Source organism: Daphnia carinata, chromosome 9, assembly GCF_022539665.2.
Source record: "Daphnia carinata strain CSIRO-1 chromosome 9, CSIRO_AGI_Dcar_HiC_V3, whole genome shotgun sequence".
NCBI classification, from domain to species: Eukaryota; Metazoa; Arthropoda; class Branchiopoda; order Diplostraca; family Daphniidae; genus Daphnia; species Daphnia carinata.
In genome coordinates, this window is record NC_081339.1 from 2,011,070 (window position 1) to 2,031,635 (window position 20,566).

General features: G+C 38.3%; 2 protein-coding genes and 1 long non-coding RNA gene across 5 annotated transcripts; 2 read left to right on the forward strand and 1 right to left on the reverse strand.

The window, feature by feature from the left end:
• On the forward strand, nt 1–4,781 carry LOC130688184 (uncharacterized). 2 transcript variants are annotated; one of them, XR_009000360.2, is made up of 4 exons: nt 1–199; nt 260–389; nt 456–3,649; nt 3,717–4,781. It is a non-coding gene; the product is annotated as an uncharacterized LOC130688184 (long non-coding RNA). The 2 variants fall into 2 exon arrangements; XR_009000358.2 differs by having other exon boundaries at nt 456–3,595.
• A 5,353-nt stretch (nt 4,782–10,134) lies between these two features.
• LOC130688994 (uncharacterized) lies at nt 10,135–13,122 on the forward strand. Of its 2 annotated transcripts, XM_057512018.2 has the most exons (7): nt 10,135–10,153; nt 10,258–10,377; nt 10,809–11,099; nt 11,179–11,281; nt 11,348–11,475; nt 11,539–12,128; nt 12,197–13,122. In XM_057512018.2, exons 4-7 carry the CDS (start codon nt 11,275–11,277, stop codon nt 12,771–12,773), a joined length of 1,302 nt encoding a protein of 433 aa, XP_057368001.1. In that variant the 5' UTR covers nt 10,135–10,153; nt 10,258–10,377; nt 10,809–11,099; nt 11,179–11,274; the 3' UTR covers nt 12,774–13,122. The 2 variants fall into 2 exon arrangements, with proteins under 2 accessions (XP_057368001.1, XP_057368000.1); XM_057512017.2 differs by lacking the exon at nt 10,135–10,153 and having other exon boundaries at nt 10,243–10,377.
• A 238-nt stretch (nt 13,123–13,360) lies between these two features.
• Nucleotides 13,361–14,193, reverse strand: LOC130689183 (uncharacterized). The gene is made up of 2 exons (XM_057512205.1): nt 13,663–14,193; nt 13,361–13,584 (listed from the first exon to the last, which is right to left on the reverse strand). Exons 1-2 carry the CDS (start codon nt 14,118–14,120, stop codon nt 13,464–13,466), a joined length of 579 nt encoding a protein of 192 aa, XP_057368188.1. The 5' UTR covers nt 14,121–14,193; the 3' UTR covers nt 13,361–13,463.
• Nucleotides 14,194–20,566: the final 6,373 nt, after the last annotated feature.

Below are 20,566 nucleotides of genomic sequence, written 5' to 3' on the forward strand. Positions count from 1 at the left end.
AAAAGAGAATTCTCAGTTGGCTAGCGCATACTGCCGTTATCTGTTAGATAATTAAATCAAAACACTTTGCAGGAATTTCCCGAAGTTGCGTGGTGCCTTCAGTACTTTTCTTCAGCGTATAGTTCTGTGAATTTTTTTCTCCAGCCAGTTGGGATGTTGAGATCAGCAGCAAACCGCTTGATGTTTCCAATCATCTCAGGTTCCCCAAAACGTTCTGGAATGTTTTTTTTTTCATAGGTCTAATATTTTCATGTTACAGGTTTATCAAGCTGTTAGGTTTTTGAGCACAGATCACCCAAGAGTTATTTCAGCTGGAGAGGCATCACTTGTTGAGGTATTGAAACAAAAGTTTCTGAAAGCAAAATACATTGAAGTGCAAGATATCTCAGGTAAACTCATCAGTTCATCAAGTTAGCCCAAACTGTGTATGACATGTTGTTTGCATTGTATTTTAGGTGGCTGTGGTTCCATGTACGAAATCTATGTGGAGACTCCAGATTTCAAAGGTCTTAATACAATCAAACAACATAGGTTAGTCACCGAAGCCCTTCTAGATGCTATCTAGAAAAAAAATCAGAATAGTCTCGTGGTGCAGACAGGCATGTTGCTGTTTGTGTTACTTCATGCCTGAATGATTTTTGGTGTCTTCATGTCAGTTGTGTCTTGGTGAAGGTGACGTTTGAAGGTAAGTCCCAGTATTTAATTAATTAGTTTTAGCCCTATTGATCTATTTTCGCCCTCCATCTTTGGCATGATTGGTTTTGTTCTTCTTTTCGGCAGACCATTTTTGCCTGGCTGCCTATGCCATCGTGAGGCATTTTTTGTTTTGTTTTTCTTTTCGGCGGGCGATATTTTGCCGGCCGCCTATGCCTTCGTAAGGCATTTTTTTGCTTTTTTTTCTTTGTTTCATTTTTGCCCGACTGCCCGTCCGCCCATTTCGAAGCATTTTTTGCTTTGTTTTTCTTTTTGGCCGCCCATTTTTGGCCTTCCAGCTATGCCTTCGTGAGGTGTCTTTTACTCTGTGTTTTTTTTTTTTCGACGCGGCATTATTTTGCTCGGTCGCCTATGCCTTCGTGAGGCATTTTTGTTTTTGTTTATTTTTTCATTTTGGCAAGCCATTTTTGACCGGCCGCTGCCTTCGTGAGGCTTTGTTTTCTTTTGCTTTTCTGAGCGTGTCCCGTGTGCAGATGGGGCACTTAGATAGTGTCAATGCCACTTGGTCACACTTTGTCGTACCGTAATTATGTGCGTGTTGTCAAATTTGAACCCGTAGCACTCTTCAAAATAGCCTTAGAGTTATGTTCCTTGATACTTCACACCCTCGTAAGATAAAGACCGAATGCAACATTTCTCAAAAAAACAGTTAGTGTACTGCAATACCGATTAGTCTTTAATATGATGAAGAAAAATTTTCAAATGCACAACAATTTCATTGGAACTATGTTCCAACATGCCGATGATAATTTTGGGGAAGAATTTTTTTTAAGGGAAAAATTTGGATTCATTTTTTAAAAAACAACTTTCAGAAAAAAAAGAAATGGTTGGAAAACATGGAAACTGATGAAATGTTTACACACTTTTTGATAAAGGTAACGCTCGCCCCAAGCACAATCATAGTCACACATAGAATGAAAAATTTGCTCAACCAAGGCTTTTGCTCTCTTTTTAAATTCCAAAAGTAAATTTACGGGTAAAAAAAAAAAGGACGAAACAGAAACAGAGAAAACAACTGCGCGAATGAGGCTGTTGAGTTGTGACGTCATAAAAACAGAACGGAAAGCGGTAACAACAAAAAGGCTAATGATGAGATTCGCAATCCGACCAGCGAAGAAACTCCTCCACGAGCTTTGGGAGGCTCGAACCCTCGGTCAACGACGTTAATCTTCCATCCCAAGCTATTGTGCGTGTAACACTGTTCAAAATTTCGTAAACCACGGGAATCAGTTAATAGATAAAGAAAGAAATGGAACTTGTGTGCTAATCACCTGATAATACAAGGTGTTGGGTGCGTTCAGTGGAACAGGCCACGTTACGTTGGCCGGATGCCGTCGATCGCTTTGGCATTCGAGTATCAAAGTTTGTTTGTAGCCTTCAAATGTCTCTGATTCGGCCCACTTGTCCACCGTTTTGCGCTCCCATTCGCACAGGCTTCCGGCTGAGGAACAATCGTGATGTTAAATTTTGTGTTTTACTTTCATCCTAAAGTGTTTGATGAGTTTAGCAATTACCAGCGGTGGGAAAAGGAAATCCGCTAGGATCGAACTCGATTTCGGCAAATATGCGCTGATCAATTTCAATACTGCCAGTGACCGTCGGGGTATTATTTTCCTGTTCATTTTGTAATGTGGTAGTTGGAGATTCTTGCTGCAAAAAACATACTTGCTTTTCAAGCGGGGCGGGTTTTCGGAGGAACTGGGGGAACCCCGCTATTCTTCAATACTGTGTCACCATTTAGCAAACAAAAAACATGTACCATCAACGTCGAGTCTAAAATCCATAACAGTTATGAAATTAAATTTATTTTTGCTTTAGGTTAAAAAACAATATTGTTTTACGAATTGGTAAATAAAACTCATATCAGGATAAGTGAAATGGATTTGACAAATGTACTAATGGGTTTTGCAACACTATACTGCTCTGTGGAAGGAAAATTAAAAGGATTTCAAAAATTCATTATGTTGGGCGTCCATAGCCGAGTGGTTATGGCGTCTGATGATTATCAATGACCCTAGATGAGGCTTAGAGGGATTGAAGTAATGTACATGGAAACATGGGACATGGAACCTGAACTTGGGGCGCGAGTCTACGGTCGATGATCACATTTTTTTCCAAATTAACGGTATTTGAGAAATAAAATAAAACAAAGGAAAAAGCAAAATGTAAAATTAGCAATTCAACGTAATTATGTAATTAATAATTAACAAAAACTTCCGGTGAATTGTAACATGATGTCCGTCCAGACGATCGCCAGGGTCAAAGGTTCGAATCGGGATCACACCAAAACGTTTTGCATTTTCAATTTTAGATTTGATTAGATTTTTAGGTTCGCTGTGTGTTTGGGATTCATAGAATATGCTTTTTAGAATTTTTTCGGCTAATCAACTAGTTGTAGCAAGAATTGAAAGATAGGTTTTTTTCAATCTGCTTAATGTCAGCATGAATTGTATTAATATGTTATCTGTATGTTATCTGTATGTTGTATTAATATGTTACTATGTAATCTGTGTATCAAAGTCAATAGAACCCCGCCTTAATTTGAAAGGCAATAGAAAATTATTTTTTTTATCTGTGGATCTGGCAACGCTTATGCTAAAGCAGACGACGAAACGGGTTATAAAAGTAAACAACGTACGAACAAAAAGAAAATTCTTAGTTAGGTAGTGCATACTGCCGTTGTCTGTTGTATAATTAAACTAAACATTTTCCCGAATTTTCCAAAATTTTGTGGTGCCCTAATACTTTTCTTAGCATATAGTTCTCTGAATTTTTTCTCTATAGGTCTAACATTTTCATGTTTCAGGCTTATCAAGCTGTTAGGTTTTTGGGCACAGATGACCCAAGAATTATTTCAGCTGGAGAGGTATCACTTGTTGAGGTATTGAAACAAAAGTTTCCCAAAGCATAGTACATTGAAATGCAATATATCACAGTAAACTCTTCAATTCAACAAGTAAAGCCCAATTTTTGTATGACATGTAGTTTGCATTGTATTTTAGGTGGCTGTGGTGCCATATACGAAATCTATGTGGAGACTCCAGATTTCAGAGGTCTTCACACAATCAAGCAACATAGGTTAGTCACTGAAGTCCTTGAACGTTACTACTTTTTGAGTTTCTTGCCAAGTTTGATGGCACAGTGGTGCCATTGACAGTTTGACGAGCGTTACCTGGGCGACGGTGGTTGAATCACTACGTCCTACTTATTTCTAATCGAAACTGCCATGAACATTATAACAGAAGGAACTGATGGCAAATTGATCATCTTGCCTGTATAACTTTGTACCGTATGAGAAGAGTACCGTATGAGATATCATAAGCTTGTTTGTTGAATTTTTAACTTAATTGGATGCAGTAGATTTCGTTGTTATGTAAGACGGTTCCCTTATACTTTGTAATACAAAATTAGGAAAGACAAACAATATAAACGCCGTACCAGAGCCGATCGGTAGCACCACAGTTACAGGCCGTGGAGCGCTGTCTTTCGTGCATAGGTATCTGATTATACTATGCCAACTACATTGACGATCTTTTTCTGTCACGCAAGTGCCCTCAAGTCACACTTATTCACGTTGCCTCGAAGCAAAGCAAACAAACAATCCACAAGTCACGGACAATAAGAAAAAAAACAACCGGAAAAGCCAAAAGGCAAAAGAGACGACATCGAGTGCCCTAAAATGGGACCAGGAAACATTTCTTTCATACCTGAATCGCGACTTCCGTTACGCAACGCTAGTTAAACATTATTTTCACGGCTTTATTTCTAATAGACGCCTTCGTGGTACACGTCACAAGGAAAATTTTTCAACAATAACGTTGGGTAACTGACGTAATTCCTCACCGTATTCGAGAACACGTAGTTTCGTTATTGCTGATGAATTCACCATGAGCCGTAATTGACTTGAATTCACTACTTCCATTGCTAGAACTAAAGTCAAGGACTATTACGGATTATGCATTTTCCCTGTACTCACCATTATGTTAAACTGTATCATTCTACAAGATTGAAATACGCCTGTCATTTTTTTGTGGGGCAGGCTTGATGGATAAACTCTGCGTGCGTAATTGTCCTGTTAAGCAATCTGCTTTCTTTACACTATTAGATTTCATTTTCGGACAATCACCTGATGATGTTCTTGATCAATCGCCAATTGAAAGGAGCGATCGAGAGACATGAAATAGTCATTAAAAATTAGTTGTGTAATGAGACATTCTTGTGCCGAAGGCAGCACTGCATGGCGGCATCTTTTGTGTTCACTGATCGTGATTTAACAAACGAAATGTAATTTGCATTTTACATTCGGCTTTTATAGTGAGGATTGCAAACTTATATTCACGTTTCAAAATGCAATAATGAAGCAGGTATTAATCAGCTAATTTTAATTAGTTGCATTTTTCTCCCTCTTAGTATGATTCAAAAAGCAGACTAGATGTCCTTATTAAAAATAAACCTAGGAGGATTACCTGAAGCAGGTAGTACCGACATGTCAACCACAGGACATTCGGCCCACATCACGGGTAATGAAGGGAGCAACCACGCGGAATCTTATTGCGACGCGTGATATCCACCTAGGTCGTGGCCGGTATTCCCTGGCCACCCCAACGTAAAGTGTGAGTGGCATCCATTTTATACGGAACTATTCAGCTCAAAAATGGATGCTGCTAGAAGTGCAGATATTCATCGATTTTCTTGCTTTCATAATAATCTGAAACCATTTATCGAAAAAACAAATAATGAAATGTAGGGTTCGCATAAATTTTGTAAATATGAAATAACTCTTTTTCTCGTTAATTTGAAATAATGTATTTAATTAGTATATTATATGACGTAACAGTGTATTGTTTTAGGTGTACGGTTCAAGGTGGGCGGGGCTTATTTCAATGTAAGTGGAAGAACGGCAAGCCGTATTCCTTACATAAGCCTATGCTGAACATGTTCAGCGTTGCCAGTTGTGCTTAAGTAAAAATGTCAGCTTTTACAGTGAGGGCTGGAAACTTATATTCACTTTTCAAAGTGTAGACCGAATAATGAAGCAAGTAATAATCAGCTAATTTTAATTTGTAAATTTTTTTTCCCTCTCAGTATGATTCAAAAGGCAGACCAGATGTCCTTATTCAAAATAAACCTAGGAGGATTATCTGAAGCAGGTAGTCCCGACCTGTCCACCATAGGGCATTCGATCCTCATCTCGGGTCATGGTGGGCACAACCACACGGAAGGGTGGTTTTGGTGAGGACCTCTCCGATCAGCATGGCGACTGCAAACTGACCTGTATGGCCCCGTATAGCCATCACGAAAAGGATGCCTTCTTAAGTGATGATGCCAATCAATCGGTGGTAGTACATGCACACACAGAACTATCACGGCTAACCCCAGAATTGCCAGGAAAATGGAACGTTGAGAAAAACGGCGAATGAGGAGCCATTCAATGTCTACCAAGTATCTCATAGTTTTCCCTTTTTTTGTGTGTTTTTCTTTTTCTTCCAAACTTAGATGCACAAAATATCTGCTTCTGCTCGGTGCAGCCACTTGTTCGTCAACTAACGTTGCAAACTTGGCTATGCAAGGTTCCATCCTCTGACCGTTTAAAATCAGAGGCGTAGCAACTCCTTTTTCGTTCAGCATTTTTGGGTGACATATGTTGAAACTGAGTTTAGTACAGAAAGAACAGGCTGGTTGCGAGATAATATATACTACATAGTACATAAAGCAGAGGAATTTTTTTATGGGCTGAACGTCCAAACTGGCTGCTATGGCTTGCCTCCCGCGTTGTTTTCCTGCCCAAATGCGTACGGCGTTCATCAATCTTTTTTTTTTTTTTTTGGCTTTGTTTAAATACCACCACGTTTTTTGTGTTGTGCTTTAATAAATTGTTGTAAAAGGGGCAAAATAAACTTTAGATTTACTCCTATATTTGTATTTAGGTAATTTCACTTGTACGTTTTTATTCACAAGAGAGAAAAAGAGAAAATTATGAAAAAATGATCAGCTAGTCGTCGTTTGCGGGATATGCAACAACCACAGCTCTGTCGACTAAGTGTAAAAAAAAGGAAAAATGAAAAAATCCGTTGATGGTTGTACCTCGTTTAAATGCGTTTGTGAAGCGCCTCCGTGGAACCTTGGCGCCCCCCCCCTTGTCTTGGAAAGTATGTAGCTAAAGTTGTAACCATTCTTGACGGGGATTATCTTCCAATTTTACAATTACTTTTTAACGACGATTTTCTTCTTGTCTTCTCTCCTTTAGCCAGACAGTATGCAAACTTCCTACACCCTCCGTTTTTCTACGAAGAAACGGTATTATTCAGTAGAGTAAAGCGAACGAAAACAATAAATTACTCAGTCCACCTCCCTCAGTACAACTGAGAAAAGAATACAAAATGCTGTAGCTATTTCAACATGTTACCTGGAATTTAGTATTGCTAATAATTGATTGTGTGTCATTTTTTTAATTAGCTATTGCATCTATCGCCTAGCTCGCTAATAACACCAAGTAAAAAATTTTTTTTTTGTCCTTGAAGCGAATGAAGAAAACTTGCTTAATCAAACACTACGTCATTGTATTTTATTTTTGTATTTTGTTTTGTTGTAGCAACGAGTTGATCACCCCAATGTGCTTCGTAGACATTAACTTGTGCTTTAACCTTAACTTGCTCATCATTTTTTTCGACTGAACTCTTTGTATTCGTTTTCTTTTTGTTTTGTTTTGAATTCTTTGATAAAAACGATTCAAATCCCTACCTCTTTTGTAACGCCACAAGGTTTATTGGTCTCTGTGCTTTGTATTCGTTTGAGAAAACATGTGATCGACCTTCTGGAGTGAAGCCAAAAGATGGTGAATATGAACATTTTTACGGTCATTCAGCACGTATAGTCTGGAACAGTTTGGTATTATAAACAACAGAAAGTTGCCCAACCTCTGACAGATAACTTGTTGATAGACTTGCGCTCGTAACGGTTGCAATAAGTATTTTGGCATGACTTTTGAAAAATTGGTAAATTTTTTATGTCTCCATACATTTTTGAAACTAAAGCCTGCGTAAAGTGTTCCAATAGCCCATAATAAAAATTGGTAGTGTTATTCTTTCCCTTTTCGTATAGCAAGTTATGACCATTGCACTGATTTCTTCGCTGACGTCTATAACCTCCGCTAATTTAGAGGAAGGAAGTCAGGTGTACGCTTCTTACTTGCCCTTCTATTCTGAAGTGCACGTGTTCAATTCAACGTCCGTCCATCTGATACTCCCCCCTATCATCAGCCCATAATCCACCATAAACAATGGTATTCTACGATTGAAAGGATTGGGTTTAATCGACCTTCTTGATGTGAAGAGACTGACATTTAGACTAAGGCAACTAGAAAAAACGGGAAAAACATCACGAATTTCAACAGTCAAGGTACAATAAATATTTTATCAAATTCAGCTTGCTAATGAATTTCAACGTGTATATATATTTGCTACTGCTCCGAAAAGAAAGAAGAAGTTGTTAAAACTGCAGTTCTGTTGTTTTCCACTTGTGAGCTAAATTCGATGTTTTGGAAAAGGATCGAATGTGCCACGTCATTCGGTGGCATGCCAATACCATGCGACGATCGGCAGAAACTAGAAAACTCCTAAAGCGGATTTGAGAACATCAGAAACAGCACGATACTCGGCAATGTGTTTGGCTACTTTACCAAACCTGTTGGTGATGCAGGTAAGATTTTATATTTCGTCTTTTGTAATTTTCGTCGTCTTGTTTTTGCCACTTTTTTGGGGGGATCGTTTAACAGGCTTCCGACGATGCACAGGATACGCTGGTGTACAATTTACCATTTATTTCTATGTTCAAACAAAGTCAACTATCTGCTGAAGACGTAAACGGAACACATTTCTTTTCGTTCACAGGAACCGCCAACTTTGTTTCGGCTTCCCTGACTCGGAAAAGTTATAATGTTCAGTTGCTTTTGAATGGTTACCCTGACGGTAAAGCGCAAATTGACGAAAGTAACACACAAGATTATCAAAACGATTCCTTGCCTTAGGAAGCGATGATTGCTTTGGTAAGGGGCAATCAAATCTCGCTCAAGACTACTAAGTCGACGGTCATTCTGCTGAAGGGTTTCAATTTTTACTCATTTTACGGCATGTTGATGGATGAAAAAATGTGCCCCGCTGTTTAATAGTTGGTTACCGGGAAAACATTTTCTGTGATGGAAAAACAAAAATGTTAAAATCAAGAAATCCCTCGAGTCAGTTGGTTATGCCATCTACATTTGTTTTTCTTGAGGAAACAGCCTATCGGTTAAGACTAGATACCTTTAGCTTCAAATACATGCTGGCAATTAGTAGTCCAATCCTTTGATTATAAACTATTTTGGTCATTTTTTCTGCAGTGCAGGGAGTGAAAATATGAAAATATAAAAATTTTCCAAAATCTTTCAGAGAAATAGGTAACTCTTATTTACAATTGGAACAACATTTATTTATTGTTTCCGGTTTGGAGTGTGTTTATAATTGGCATCAACACATTACAAAAATACACACAACTAGTAGGTGCGGCCAGATCTCGGTACAACAAATGTGGGCGAAAGTGCCAAAACATAGACAGTCTTTACGAAACAGTTTATAACAACAAAGCAAAGAATATCGAAAAGGTATGTAGTGACGCAGATGTCGACGAGCGCGGGCCTCTGTGTGGCTGTTCCCTCGAAGGAATACAGGCGCCCTCGGGCCCGGAGCTCGGTGCAGGGCAGAGTTACGCCGTACAGCAGAGTTTCGTTAGGCGCAGGGCAGAGGAATGCCCCCCGCTTTCCGCGAAGAGCGACGTGTTTCCGTGCAGCATAAACCGCCATGTTTATTTATTTTGGCCGTTGGTTGCCGTCGATCGCCATTTGGTACTTCTTCGGGTCCTTGTGTAGCATTTAAGACGCTTTGGACGTCGCTTAGCGTCCCTTGTGTCTCGTTTTGTAGCCAAAAGGCGCGGAATCGCTTCGCTTGGTCCAGAAATTTCCATTTGAACGCTCGTCGTGGTCAGCAAAGTGGTTGGCCTTAGCTGCCATTTTTTGTTCGCCGTTATCCTCTCCTACGTGACTACAGCCGCTTTTTTGTTGGTTGTTTTGGGAAAAGGTATAACGACAATACGTCTTTCGGTCGTCCGATTTTCCAACGCTGGTGTTGCATATTCATCCGGAAGTATGTTGTTTTCGTTTTTTTGTACGTATTCTTTTCTTCGACTTCTGTCGAGCAGAAAGATACTTTGTCCCGTGTATCTTGGCTTGCGGCGACAGCAGTCGAGGAAACAGGTTGAGATTTTTTAATTTTGAAAGTTTTACTCCCAAATGTTGTTATTTTCTTTTTTTTTCATAAATGACGCTTTTATTCTTTTTGGATGACTTAATGGCAGAATATATTTCTTCGGTTTGGTCCATCTTCGCCGGAGAGCTGGTGTGGTAAAGGTCTGGTAACGCGTCCGTGACGGCCAAGCTTCGGTCGGCGGGTTCGTCCTGGTTGCCACCAGATGAAATAATTTGATTAATGATTTATTTTGATGATGCTTTAGAGATCGTGCACCGCCATCTAGTGACAACCCATATTCCAAGAATTAAGGCACCACCCACTGAGGGCGGAACTAATTCCGATTCGGACTTGCTTTATATTCTTCAGTGCGCATTAGAAAACAGTAAGTTAGATTGAAGATGTAGAGAATACTGCATCCTCATTGGTTATCGAAGCTTCTCCATGGTATTAATTAAATTTTTTTACAATATAATAATGCAGCGAATGAAGAAATAATAGTACTTTCGTATGTTCCGCCCTAGTCACAGCTGATTTTCCAAACAAATAATGAAAATTACAAATGCTGGTTGTCCTAATTTGCACCCAATAATAATTTGGATAATGGTTGCTTATATCAGTTAGATTTTTATTTAAGGTACAGTTGTTGTCGTTTTTTCTCGTGTTGCTACGTAGAAGAGTTGCAGCAAATTAAAACAGGTTCGACAGAACCGCAATAACGGCAATAAGTGGTCGATTTTGTAACATGCACTTGCTAAGTTTTACGCTTAAACAGCTATCTGATTGATAACCTCATAGACAACGATTTCTTTTAAGGTCATTCTGTCAGGGTTCCTCAGCTACAAGAAATAAATCTTTCTACAGCAGCTCAATCCATGTCCTTATTTGGCTCGCTTCATACGCAGTTAAACTTGAAATATCTTCGCCTGTTTTCTCAAGTGGTGCTGAAAAAGTGGATGGCATTTAAAGGTCAAAAGGTAGAAATTAAAAGAATCGAGGTAACCAAAGGAACAGATCTATCAGTAGGCCATCAGTTTAAAATTTTACCGGAGTTAGATCATCCAAATGTCATCCACCTTTTCTCTGTGAAGATAACAACGACTTTAGGTAAAAATATTTTTTCGTGTTTAAACAACAATATTATGTCAATAATGGATTTCGTTATTTTTTGGCTACTGTATTAAAGGTACTATGCATAAGAATTGTGTGTCGCCTCGTTAGATCAGCTATTCCTGAAGTCAGATGAAATTTCGACCATATAATTCACAATAATCCTATCAACATGTCAAGTATAATTCCCGATATACTATAATTTTTTTTCCTGTTGACGAAGAGTTTATTTCTTATTTTAAAAGAAACGGATCGCAAATTGCGTTACTACTCGAGCAAAGATAATATTTTGAGAAACATATCGAAAAATGATTCTGGAACAAAGGTGATATCGAAGAAAGTCGTCGGTCAACAGAAACCCATCATCGATAAGGTTAAATCAATTTCATACAAATCGTACAATAATTAATAGAAATGCCAATTTATTTTAATTTAGTTTGCTGGATATGAAAATGAATTGCTTCAATTATGTCGATCTGGTACTCGATCGGATCTAACGGAGCAGATCCAATACTTAATTAATTTGGGAATCAACTTGAATGCAAAGGACAGCGATGGAAATAATGCGCTCCATCTTTTGTGTCGCTACCGCTACAGTTCAAGCGAAAAATTAATCGGCGCAGTTAAACTCTTAATCCAACATGGAATCAACGTGAGCGCAAAGGACAAGGACGGAAGGAACGCGCTTCATTATTTGTGTCAACACAGTTCACGCTCAGACTTAAGTGAAGCAATTCGAATCTTCATCGAGAACGGGATCGACGTTAACGAAAAGGACAACGATGGATGGAATGCGCTCAGATTCTTAAGCAGAAACAGCATGGATAAACATTTGAAATTTGACGTCTTAAGATTTTTAATCCGATATGGTGCGCAGGTGCATAGCGAAAATGAGGCGAGTGCCAATTTGTATAAAGTCTTCTTCAAAGAAAACGAAAATTATGGGAAAAAATGTCTTGACTTTCTAGCAGAGGAGGAAATCCGTTTGGGATGGCACGATGCATGTGAACATTGCCAACAAATACTGTAAGCACTGTAGCGGTTGTAATGATTTGACAGAATAACCAAAATATGAAACTCTCTTCTTTCGTAAGGTTAATTGGGGAAAGTCCCCGAGCACGATTGCGGCACCACCAAATGTTTAGCAGCTGCTACCTAGTGTTTCATACTCTCATGGAAGAATTAGAAAAATGGGCAAAATCAAAAAAAAAATCTGAAGAATCAAAGCTGGATGTAAAGAACCCAACAAAATGGCTACGTGAAAAAGCAGAAGGGTGCCAGCAAAATACAACTGACAAAAGCTACAAAGAGGACTTTGGAGTAATGGCTGATGTCAGTGAACAAGTCAAAGACGGAAGCGACTCAAGTCATTTTAACTGTGAAAACTATGAAAGCTATTTAAGATCCATGTATTCGGTCGCAGTAATGACAGACTCAAAAGAGTCCATGGAACATATCAAATGGTTTTATCTTTTACCTTTTGATTTTCCTATTGATTACAGCAATGATGAGGGATCAGTCAAAGAAGCCAAAATTGAATGGGACAAAACGCTTTTTAGCTGGGCTCACAAGGAAACTGACAAAGATTATGGGAAGTTTATGGCAGAGGATGCGAACGAGGGCTTTTTCATGCCGAAAGAGTTCAAGTACAAGTGTCATGGCGAGCTTTAATTTAATGTACTTTTGGGCGTAAGCTTAGGAATAGAGTTCATGCCTAAACTAATCACATATCCCATATCTAGTTAGCATTTCTTATGCGTATTGGTATAATATAGATTTGGTATACACAGTTTAGTAGTATAACACTGTTTAAAGAGCACATCTGTGTCTCAAGTTTATGGACAGCATCTATTTCGTTGGAATATTAAATAAACGCTTATTACGGCTCAACCAAATACAAGCCAAAAAATGTCTTCGGGTTATGGGGCTTAGCAAGTTCAGTGTTGTTATGTACGGAGCATTTGATTCGCATGGAAATAAAATGAAAACACGTTCTGTTACTATATGATCCTGACACTGCGTATTGTTTTTATTAAGACGTAGCTAAATCTTAAAAGTAGGGTGCGTCTGTTGAGATAAAGAGGATAACCTTGAGAAAGGAAAAATGGAACAACTACTAGAATCTGTTTTTCAAACTTACAAAATATTTCCGTTTGTTAAGCAATGACGGTATGTAATGTATAAATGTATCCCTTTCTCCTAGTCGTCATCGTTTTCGTAAGTGGGAATCGAGACGGCGGAAAAAAAATTGAATGTAATGTTTTTCACCATACTAGTTGTATTACCAATAAAGTTTTTTTTTTTTTTCAAGCAAAACTGTTACGTCACAATTATGGTAAGCTAATACCATGCGTTACTGTGCTAATACATGTTTTCGTGTTTCCAGCGTTGCATTTGATCGAGTTCTTTTTCACAATTAGACTTGAAGTTTCGTATGCGTCGGTGCAATTGAAAATCATGGCGTCTGCAATCAAGCAAATACCTACAACAATTTAACTTTAGGCTGCATAGGCTTGGAATAGAAACAACAAAAATAAATAGAAATGTTTATGTTACGTACTTTGAAATGACCGTCATTTTTTTTAAGAGTTTTTCTAACGTATCTCTGGGATTTGCTTGGGCCCATCTTCCAACCTCGTGAGTCATATCATTTCTCAGGGTCAATAATTCTTGAGTGCGCCGTGCAAATATCATGGGGTTAAACTCATGTGGTTTGTATAAAGTGAAAGCGTGTTTCATTCCGTATTTCAAAATTTCAAATGAACCAAATTGTTCTAGAGGACATGGTGAAGGTTCGTATTTTTTAGTGTTTTTGTTCCACTGCATTTTCTCATGCATGGGACTCCCACGTATTTGCAAGAAAGATTCAAGTAGAAGGTTGGTAAATTCGTTAAGCCACACCTGTCCTTGAACATACCTCCTGGTTAAGTGGGAATCCCAAAAACGGCCGTTTATCAATATAAATCGAGCGTCGGCGAATCCACCGAGGTTGTTGTTCGGTTGATTTTGCTGTGCCATTTCAAACTACAAAACCAGAGAACACTTTTGTTTCCGATGAAATGACTTTGTCAAAGGCGAACGACCGTTGTGTTCGCTATTACGCGCAAATCCGACTGCGAAGTTACGGATCGCCGTTTGTACGGAACGCCATATGATCCATTTTATTTCATAGATAACCATTGTCGCTGGCCAACCATTTATTTTAGTAATTTTTATAAATCGTGCAACGCCATCTAGTGACGATTGCCATTTTTTTGCCACTTCCAAGAATTAAGACACCACCCACTGAAGGCGGGACTAATTCCGATTCTGACTTGCTTCAAAGTCTTCAGCGTGCACTGTAATTCAGATTGAAGATGTGACAATATTGCATCCTAATTGTTTATCGAAGCTTCCTTATGTTATCCATTTCACTCGTTTGCCATATTAGAATGCAACGAATGAATAAATGATGAGCCAGACCAGATTTTGCAGGCAAGTAAAGAAAACTGCAGAAATGCAGGTTATCCCTCATTTTCATCCGAGGAATGTATCTACGAAGAAACTAATCCCACAAAAAAATAGGCAACATCCAGTCATCAACTAGATACCCAACGGTGATGTCACCACAACGCTTGCTAATTTACACGGCAACAGAAAGAAAACCCAAAAAATGTAATAATCTCAGCAGTGAATTGTGGATTCAATTGCCATGATTTTTTCGTTTTCCATTAAGAAATATTGGATGGAAACGATAGCTAATGTAAAAATTTTCCGCTTCAAAAACAAAATTGTTGGACTTTGAAATTCTTAGGTTACCGCCAAATATTGTCGTGTTGACTGTCTTTCGTTTTCTAACTTTACTGCGTTGCTGGGTTGCAGCCATTAAAACAGATCTGACGAAATTTCAAGAAAAGCTATATAGACGGCAATAAATTATTAGGATTTGTAACTTATGTTATGTTTTGCCAGTTTTCTGGCTGATAACCCCAAAAGCAGTCTGATTACAAGTCAGGGTTTTCCAGCTACAAATCATGCATAGCAGTTCACCCAAATCTTTATTTCCCTCGTCTCAGACGCAATCATACTTGAAATGTCCTCGCCTATTTCCTTAAGTCGTGCTGAAAAACTTAACGGCATTTAGGTTGATCAACATTTTTTTGGGCAAGATGGTTGTAGCGCAGTGCTTCATGGCTCACCTAAATGTCAAAGGGTAGTAATCAAAACAATCGGGCTGAACAAAGGCACTATCGATTGACAACCAGTTTAAAAATATGTCGAAGTTAGATCACCCGGATGTTTTCAAACTTCGTCACTGTGAAGATTTGTTTTAAACAGCAATATCGTATCAAGAGTAGGAATTTCTAGGAATTTCATTTTTTTTTTTAGTTACCGCATTAGAGGTACTATGCACTGGAATTGTGTGTCGCCTTGTTAGGTCAACTGTTCTTCAAGTCATATGGCCCTCAAAAATACAATGGACATGTATCACATCATATTACAGTTTTGTTTCAATTTGTTCACCGCTTGAACACATACACTCAAGGAATTTTATTCGCGGAGACATAAAAATCTAAGGCTGTCAACGGGGCGGTTTTCTTCCGATCTGTTCCGCTCCACAGAAACTTCGACTTTTTTTCATTGGGCAGTTGCCCAATGCCAACGCCATCTCTTTTTCACAGAATCATACTTTTATGGTTTATTATATTTTTGTAATTTGTATTGATGCAATACAATGTTTTTCTTTATCATATTTGTTTTTATTTCACAAAATATGATTTCACTAACCAACGATGCGCTTTCAATGATTTCAGTGGAAATTGTCACTAATATTGCGCCAGCACCTCCCGGTATTTTATGCACAATGCAATACTTTAAATATTATAATAAATAGTTTCAAAATTTTTTTTAATACATAGAAATATTACTTATTTTACCGTGAATGTAACGAAATTTTTTTTTACTATTTTAAAGCTAAAATTGATGCCCAAGCGAAGGGCGCAAAGTAAATTTTTTCTTTGTTTTTTTTTTTTGTTTTGTTTTTCCTCCTCCCAGTAGTAACCGAAATTAAAATAATCATTACATCAAAACCTAGAAGTTCAAAACGCATAAATTTTATGAAAATAGATAGGTGTCCTCAAGAGCTATTCATTTGTGAAAAAATTTGTTCAAGAATTTTCACAAACAAAAATGTTGAAATAAAACAACTTTTGAGTTCCTGCGTCTAACCGCAGGAAACAGCATTCATTTTTGAATGGTAGATGTCGTCGTATGCTTGTATGCTCGGATAAATTACTTGAATGGTGTTCCACTCTACACTATTTCCTTCATCATGTTCCTAACGTTTTTCTGGCTTATTACTTAAGAAAATTTAATCGCTTTTGCTCTGCCTTCAGTAAATTTTTTTACAATCAAACGAATGTGACGTTTCCTTGCGATTGTTTAAAAAAACTCTTCTTTTCGTTAATCTTTATAATTGGTATCGACTTCATCGGCGTGCCTTAAAGGTATACAATATGCGGTAATCAACGACCACGGGATTTAACAATATATAGAATTACTATATGTATTGTCATATTACTTGACGTCTCTGTCAGGACATCAGAAAAGCGGAAGAGATGACATAATACATATTACCTAACTTCTGTTCAAACGCGGCACTCGGCAAAAAATGATTCTGTCGTTGGCGATTGATTTTCTGGGCGGTTTATTCTATTCAGTTGTTTTTTGTTTTTTGATTTTATTGTTTGTTGTGTTTTTTTTTTTTTTGTTATTTTTTTCAAGAAGACAGTCGTCCTTGCTCGTTTTGTGCGGCTTTTACATCTGAAACTGTCATGGAAAAAGAAAGAATTTCAGACGAAACGAAAAGGTTTGACAATGCATTTCCCACCCTGTGCCAGTATATCTATCTACAAATTCGTCTATATGCTTGAAACTTTTGTTGAATTCACCTTAAAGATTGTACACAGTTGTGATGGGCCACGGGCGTCACACAATACTTCGTTAATAACAGTGCATGATGTTGCTTTGTATACAAAGTATACAGCGCTTCCTGTCTATTCAAACAGACAAACCACATTTTTCCCCTTTTCTCCTTTTTAAACAAAGTTTTAGACGGTCGTTAAATCTAGACTAGACTTTCAATCGATCGTTATAGCTGTCCTCGTCCACCTCGTCATCACTTGGCCGAAATGTGGAAAGATTTTCAAAAAATACATTTTCCGCTCCTCAATTGGCGCTACGTCATCTCTAAAGTTGAAAACACAAAAAAGGATACACCGGACGAAACTCTCCATCAATAAAAAATGGAGGGGACAAAAAAAAAAGGCGTGAAATCACGGAGTTGTGCGGGGTGTTTAACGCCGACGAGTGACATCCTTTCGTCTTTGTTCTTCTTTTTTTTTTGCATAAAAAAAAATGCAATATTTTAAATAATTTGTTAAACTCACGCCACGACAAAGTAATTTTCCGCATTGTGAAGAAGACTTCGATATCTTGCATAGATTGTCAAGCATTAGAAGCCGTATTTCTTTTTAGTCTTTAGGGCATGTTCACTTACAGGCGATCCGCTGCTGGTGACTCGAGTGTCAATTGAAAGGATTAGACTTCAACAGGTGCGATTACAAAAGCACATAAAGATTCTCCGTTCGATCATAATGGAGCCACAAACGTGAATCGTTCGTGACACAAGCAAGAAATACGCGCTGCAAACGCATTTCTGAGTTGAGGCTGCTCGATAGTTTTACTTTATTTTTTCCAATTTTCCTACTATGTAAAGCGATTGGAACTACTTGCAGCTCATTCATCAACGCTGATATTTCTTTATAGTCTATAATACATGGGAAATTCATAAATACAACAGCCTGGGCAACGACAAGCTGACATTATCGAACGAACACATAACTCAGAAATATTCTTTATCTTAAGTATATTCCAAACGTCCTCAATAATCGTGGGTGACCTCAAATAGAGAGGCATATACCCTTTACCTAGTAACCAAGACGATACCCGCAATCTAACGGGAAGAAAAAAAAAAGATTGGAAATAAGAGAGTGTGTATCAACACACACATCACGCGAGCTCAATCTGGTGTTCTATCTAACGTCCTTTTATACATTCAAAAAATAACCCCAAAATTTTCCCCCCTTTTTCCTTGAGTTTCCTATTCGAAGAATTGGGATCATATTGAAAGCACCTTGCGCCTGGGCCCCCTTAGTGGGGTCAGACAAGATCCAAGGAAAACTGTTTCTAGTCTGACATATAGTCTAGGACGATGATTGATGGGGCGGGTTAGTGAAGTATGGATCTCTCTGACTTCTGACTCTCGTTTGCTGGTTGGCTGATCATCGGAGAAATGGTTACCAATGCAGGACAGCCCAGTCACGCGATACTGGCGCGATTATCACGCACCGAAGTTTTCGAAATTCGTGTGACCAATGCCTTGATTTTTTTCTTCTTCTTTTTCCAGTTTTGGTAGATTACCCCAAATATGCCACGTTTTATCATTTTACCTGCATAAAGGTGTGAAACGATTCCAATCCAAGTTGCCAGTTTGACTCAGAATAGCCACGCGTTGTTTATTCCATACTATTAAATGGATTTAACAATAAGGAGAGTCGGTATTTTTGATGCGGCTAACAGCTAACCTCCATTTCTGCTTTGCATGTGACATGCATGTTGGTGTGAAACTTTTTGAAAGCAAACAAAACATGGCTGTTGATATCTTTGATTTTCATGTATTCTTATTTGCGTTATTGTGCCGTTCTGAACTCAGCCCACGTTAGCAAAAGAAAATGATGACTCCCATGTTTCTGTACTGTCTTTGTTAATTAAAGCTCCATTCATCCATGATGTGAATCAGGTCCCCGTAGCGATAAATAAAGAAAAGGATTATGCGACAAGACTAAATGTTCCAAGTTATTCTTACGACCTCGTGACTTCCCCTAAAATTACGAAATCGTCCGCTCTTCCAATTAAACACAAGAAAAAAGGGAGAAATAAAAAAAAAAATAGAAATCATAAACAAAGAAAGTTAATTTTCAGGAACGCACTACATTAGTTATGCGAAGTGCTCCTTCCGAGAGCTTTCCGCTGATTTCTCCGAAAACAGTCAACGTGAATAATGAGCTGCGTTATCCCTTAAGGAAGGCCAATAAAGGAGGCCCCTAAAAGAGATGTGTCTTGTGCCCCAGCACCACTGAATCACCATCAAACGTAGGATGCGGACGTTCTAATCTATTTATTAAGGTTTCAGATGGTTAACCAACCTGCTATCCAGTCAACACAGATACATTTATTTACAAAAAAACATTCTGGTCAAACAGGAAAACTTTTTCCGCGTTTTACTTTTTTTTATCTCTCCATAGATTTTCTCCGTTTTTTTTTTCTCACATTGCCTCTGTTTTTTTCTTGCATTTTTCAGCCCCTACATTTGCTTTCTGATTTGATTGTATCATTCCTAATACCTCCTCCGGCCTTACTCTCGTCAGTTCCCTCTTATCTTTTGATCTTTTTTTCCGCCATATCCTTTACAGTTGTCATTTCATTTACATAGTCATTAATGTGTCAACACAAGTCGCCTGCAAGCTTGTCCCCCCGCATTCACAAGAAATAATTAACAAGGTGAAGGCTCCCTATCAGGCCATTCATTTCTTTTGGTGCAATTTTCAACGGGATCCCGCCGAAGCTCGTAACATTTCTTCTTTTTGGCTTCTTTCGCCTCGTTTAGACTCTGCTTGAACGGCAAAACTTCGTCTTTCCTTAGGCCTCGTGGTAATCGAAAGCAGTGTAAAATGACTGAACAGTACGTACATCCCCACAGTTTAAGTGGTATACGTTTGCGTGCGTAACTTTCATTAAAAAAACGAACCTCTGAACATTTGGCTACAATGAATTGTTATCTGATTAAAACCCGACAGAATCAAATCCTCATTCTCTCTTCACTGATTTTATCGACAAAACAAAAAGGGAAGAATGGAGATCTATACAATTGTTAAAAATAATGTTGATTAGAAACGGTAATGAACATGCCCCCTAACACCGTTTTGTTGCTCATGTTTTCCGTTCCTATATCCTCTATTAAGTCCAAAAAAAAAAAAAAAAAAAAAAAATGGGAAGAGATTTTGAGGCGGGATTCTCCATTGCATGTCCGTGAGAAAATGGGGGAATTACTGCAATAGAGTGCAGTATACGTCAAGCGAGTGATTGCGTCCTAATCTGTAGGCGAACCAATCTCGTGTTACCCTTGTTATACTGTGGGAGAACGTCGCGCGGTTAGATCACTTAGTCTAGCTACCATTAAGTAACTTGAGCTCAAGTCGTCAGGAAAAGGAAGTTCATCGTTAGGGACATTAGGTAACGTAAACGGTTCAATCCTGGAAAATCACACCAGTCTAATATTCGTGGAATCGCACTTTCGTGGCTTCTATCGGTATGCAACCAGGTAACACAACTATACAAGCAAAGCGCATGTGTACTAGTAGCAT

What these genes read in the sequence shown, in the direction of transcription:
- LOC130688994 (XM_057512018.2), top strand. An exon ending in AGAAACCCATCATCGATAAG is followed by an intron (nt 11,476 to 11,538) that starts GTTAAATCAATT and finishes ATTTTAATTTAG; the next exon opens with TTTGCTGGATATGAAAATGA. An exon ending in GAACATTGCCAACAAATACT is followed by an intron (nt 12,129 to 12,196) that starts GTAAGCACTGTA and finishes TTCTTTCGTAAG; the next exon opens with GTTAATTGGGGAAAGTCCCC.
- LOC130689183 (XM_057512205.1), bottom strand. Translation starts at nt 14,120, where the DNA reads ATGGCACAGCAAAATCAACCGAACAACAACCTCGGTGGATTCGCCGAC. An exon ending in AAAATGACGGTCATTTCAAA is followed by an intron (nt 13,585 to 13,662) that starts GTACGTAACATA and finishes AAATTGTTGTAG; the next exon opens with GTATTTGCTTGATTGCAGAC.